Source organism: Podarcis muralis, chromosome 3 (genome assembly GCF_964188315.1).
Source record: "Podarcis muralis chromosome 3, rPodMur119.hap1.1, whole genome shotgun sequence".
Lineage (NCBI taxonomy): Eukaryota > Metazoa > Chordata > Lepidosauria > Squamata > Lacertidae > Podarcis > Podarcis muralis.
Window position 1 is genome coordinate 60,359,568 of NC_135657.1, and position 4,571 is coordinate 60,364,138.

At 46.9% G+C, this 4,571-nt stretch overlaps 1 protein-coding gene across 1 annotated transcript; it reads left to right on the forward strand.

Moving 5' to 3' along the window:
- Nucleotides 1-1,220: 1,220 nt before the first annotated feature.
- Nucleotides 1,221-4,241, forward strand: CITED2 (Cbp/p300 interacting transactivator with Glu/Asp rich carboxy-terminal domain 2). Its single transcript, XM_028723561.2, has 2 exons — nucleotides 1,221-1,543; nucleotides 2,222-4,241. The coding sequence occupies exon 2, from the start codon at nucleotides 2,229-2,231 to the stop codon at nucleotides 2,940-2,942; it is 714 nt and encodes a 237-aa protein (XP_028579394.2). The 5' UTR covers nucleotides 1,221-1,543; nucleotides 2,222-2,228; the 3' UTR covers nucleotides 2,943-4,241.
- The last annotated feature ends 330 nt before the right edge of the window (nucleotides 4,242-4,571 follow it).

The following is a 4,571-nucleotide window of genomic DNA, read 5'->3' on the forward strand; positions in this document are numbered from 1 at the left end:
AGAGAGAGAGAGAGAGAGAGAGAGAGAGAGAGAGAGGGAGGCGCAAGGTTGTCTGCCAGAGATGGGCTTACGGTCCTGTATTATCAACTGTCTTGACCCTCCTAAGCAACGCTTCCAAGAGGGCGCGAGCACCACAGATGTAGAAAACATGCGGGCGGGTGGGACGTGCTTTATTCACAGAGCAATTATCGCGTAGCCTCCTTTTTACAGCCATATAAACCTGCCATGGGTGTTTGCTTACTGCAAAACCGATTGCCTCCGTAGATACCGGGAGGCCGGTCAATCCTGCAGAGCCGCCTTTAGCCCCAACCTCCCGAAGTAAGGGCAAGTATACACTGCTGTGGCTCATGTTTGTTTACTAAAAAAAAAAGCGGGGAGAGGGAGGGGGATGCCTGGGCCGAGGATCGCTGGATTTGTTTGCAGAGCAGAGACGCCTCCGTTTGAGTGCCAAAGCTACCAGCAAAATGTGCACGGAGAAGCCGCGCGCCACCTCGAAAGCGTGGCTTGGATCTGGGTGTGCGTGCCCTGGAGGACGCGCTCCTCCAGGAATCCTGCAGGCTCTTTTTGTGCGGGTGTGCTTGCGCGCGCGCAACACACCACACCAGTGTGCGTGTGCAGGAGGCAAAGGGGAGAGGCTGGGAATAAGTTAGCCCTTGCTCCAAAGTAGCCCTATTGAAGAGCCCTCCCTGTTACCACGTGCTGGAAGGGAGCGCAGCCATTGTGGGAAGATAAAGAAGGGGGCCAGCTTTCTGTGAAAATGCAAGGGCTTCAGAGTTGCCTCTCTCCAGGACTGGGGAAGGACGCTGACATTATATACAGATGGCTAATAATAATAATGATAATAATAATTCCCATATCGAATAGCCCTGCAATAAACGTCCACGCTGGGAATGTACGACAGCCAGCACCCTAATAGCGTGATAGATCAGGGCGAGGGAAGGGATGTAAACAGATCGCGGCTGAACACGAAGTGCCGCTCCATCCATAATGGTGAGCGATGGCTCTCGCCGCGGCCAGGGTTCCTGTTCCCTCTCATTGCTCTTGCCCCCCAGCAGCCCCCGATCCATTTCCGAGATCTGTGAAATGGAGGTCCTTAGCAAAGCGCGCCGACCGGAGGACATCAGCAAACCCACGTGTCACTCAGGCAGAAGGAACAGGATTCTTTGGATTCCTTCCAGTTCCGCCTGGCTTGTTGGGTTTTCTCCCCCCCTTCTTCGCCTGCTCCAGGTTTTACTTCTGGTTGCCTGTGAAGGCTTTCGCTCCTCCCTTTTGAAATCCTATATTAGCTGTGGCCAAAGCTGGGTAGGAAATACAGCTCATTGTTGGCAAGTGCTGATGAGAAACGCGCCGAGGAGGGAAAGCAGCGGCTCTGAGACTGGTTTATGCAGCAGCAGCAGCAGCAGGAATAGCAATAATATAAAGATTATACTCCACTTACGCGAGCACAGAGGAGGGGAAAAGACAACCGCTTGCTCTATGCTGGGAGATCTTTACTGACTGATTTTAGCAACACGTTTGGAGCAAACAAGAGAGAGGGCGTGAGGTGAGTGGCGCGCAAAGTGGGGGTCTCTTTTTTGACGGGGGGTGCTTCTTCCTGCAATGCGCTCAATGGGGGTGTTTGGAGGGGAGAGGGGGCCAAGGAGTGCATTTTCAGCAGGACCCCTCAATCCACTTCTTCTCGGATTGCAAAGAACCCTTGCAGACTTTAAATTCCCAAAGTTGCTCTTGACAAGGAGAAAGGGAGAAGGTCGCGCGCCGCTCTGCCTGCCTTATGTAAGCCGTTTTGTGCAAGGGCATGCTAAAAAATTTTTTAAATAAAAGAAACGTACGCGGTTGGAGGCAAATGAATTCGGGTTGGGAGGAAGGGGGATTGTTGATGGTGTGCACGCTCATTTAGCTCCGGGGTGTGCACGAGTTGCGGTGGGAGGGATAGGCGGCTGTATCCTTCCCCTTTTGCACAAGGTGCCTTCCTGCCTATTGCAGGCTGGAGAAAAGAAACCCAGAGCCGCCTGAGAACTGTAAGGAACCATTGCTGTCAGGAGGGAAGGACCTGTCCGGGGTAGAATTCGTGCCGCGAGGCGTGATTACCCTGCAGACGGTTTCCTAAGGAGAAAGGCAGTTTAGTGAGAAAAGCGGCGCTGGTTGCTGGCAAGCGCGCACGCACACACAATGTTTATCTCTTTCTTTCTCTCTCTCTCTCTGTAAACATTAACTTTTAAAGGCTGGAAATGGCAGACCACATGATGGCCATGAACCACGGGCGCTTCCCCGACGGAACCAATGGGCTTCATCACCACCCAGCGCATCGAATGGGAATGGGTCAGTTTCCCACTCACCACCACCAGCAGCAGCAGCAGCAGCAACATGCCTTCAGTGCCTTGATGAGCGACCATATACATTACGGAGGTGGAAATATGAATGCAAACAGTGGGATCCGGCACGCCATGGGGCCGGGGAACGTGAACGGGGGGCACCCTCCCAGCACCCTGCCTCCGGCGGCGAGGTTTAACAATTCCCAGTTCATGGCTCCTACGGTTGCCACCCAGGGGGGCCCCTTGACGGCCAGCATGCAGCTGCAGAAGCTCAACAACCAGTACTTCAGCCACCACCCGTACCCTCACAACCACTACATGCCGGACTTGCACCCTGCCAGCCACCAGCTCAACGGAGCCACCCAGCATTTCAGAGACTGCAACCCAAAGCATGGCGCAGGCGGCGGAGGGAGCGGCGTGCCGGCCTCTGTGCCCCACGTCCCTGCAGCAATGCTGCCTCCCAATGTCATAGACACTGACTTCATTGATGAGGAGGTGCTTATGTCCTTAGTCATAGAAATGGGCTTGGATCGCATCAAGGAGCTTCCCGAGCTGTGGTTGGGACAGAACGAGTTTGATTTCATGACGGACTTCGTTTGCAAACAGCAGTCCAGCAGAGTGAGCTGCTGACTTCTTGCCAAACAAGATTTGACTTTTTTTATCTGTATGAATGAAAACATTCCCTCTAGACACAGTATTTCAAAGGCTTTTAGGAGCTCAAGTATCTGGGAAGCAGAGTAAACTATAAGCTTGTATAATTGTTTCCCCCCCCCTTTTAAATTTGCTGCCACTTTTTTCTTCTTTTTAAACGTGGACACTCCATTATGCCCTCCCCTTCCCTATAATAATTTTAACTGATTCAGTCTTTTTTAGTAATTCCTCAGCTATAATTTCTTCACTGGCAACATACCAATTATTTCAACTGTTAGATATGAATATTGGCAAAGTGCTTAATATTGTGGATTTTCTATAGGCTATCATTTCAGATGACTGAAAACTGCATTCAAATTCTGAGTTGAAGGACAAAAATATTGCATTAGTTGGTTGCATGAACTTCAGGGTAGATTCCTGCACAAATACTGCCCTCTTGCTTTGTTTTTAACTATGCATTTGCAGTGAAACTAAATTTTTTTTTTTTTAGTCTGCTGAACTGGAAGCTTAACAAATGTGGGTCAAACCCTCTCTGATCAGGAAAAATAGTACTGTTACTTAAACTCTGCTGTCTGCACCCTTTCTTTCTTTCCTCCCTACCCCCCAATCTGTACAGACAATAATATAGTGTGAATGGAATGGTGTCTAGTTGTTGGGGAAAGCATTTCATAGGATTTTATTTTATTCTGGTTCTATTGTCAGCATATTTTCATTTTGGCATTGTGCATAGTTTATTCAGTACAGGGGGGGGCAAACTACTGTGTTGAAAGCTTTTTAGGAAATTTGACAGTATTTTTGTACAATTTTTTTGAGAACATACTTGTTAATTTATTCTATTTTAATTTGCCAATGTCAATAAAAAAAAGTTACCTGCTTTAATTTTTTCTAGACACCAGTTACCAAATTTTTTTCTTTAGAATTTTATTTTTTACTCCTCTCCACCTCACAAACGTTTGATACATATAACCCATTTAACTTGTTGAGCTGTTGGGTTGTGTGAAACATTCTGAAAGAAAATCTACATGACACCACTGTATGCTATATGTCATGATCAGTGCAGAAAGTTTTTTTTAAAAGGATTTAAGCCTAATTATGACATCAGTCTCATAAGTAACATTGTAACATGCCTGTGTGATTTTATCTAAAGTGAAATTGCCAAGAGGCAACAACTTTGTGATTTGCCAATTTACTTGCTTTAAATGTAGTCGTCCAGAATTATGATGCATAAAAGTATTTATTCTATTTATCTATTAAACTTTAATTTTATAAATACTCTCACTTATCTTATCCATAAGACTTGATTCTTCATGTAAATATATTTGCTGTCATCCAGAAGGGTTCAACAAAAGACAGGTTTTGTTCCCTCTTTAGCATCTAACGCTGTTAGCAAATGATAACCAAAAAAACCCCTTGCATTCCATGAGTTTTCATTGGGCAGAAAGAAAAGAAGGAGAACTTTGGTGGGAAATGTTTTCATTGGGCAAAGTTAAACGAGTCTTCCTGTCTAGAAGGTGAATCCTGACACCAAAAATGAATAACTTCCACATTTTGGCATAGAAGAGCAGAAACTGTGTATATACATTAAGGCAAGAGTAGGCGCTATTTCCC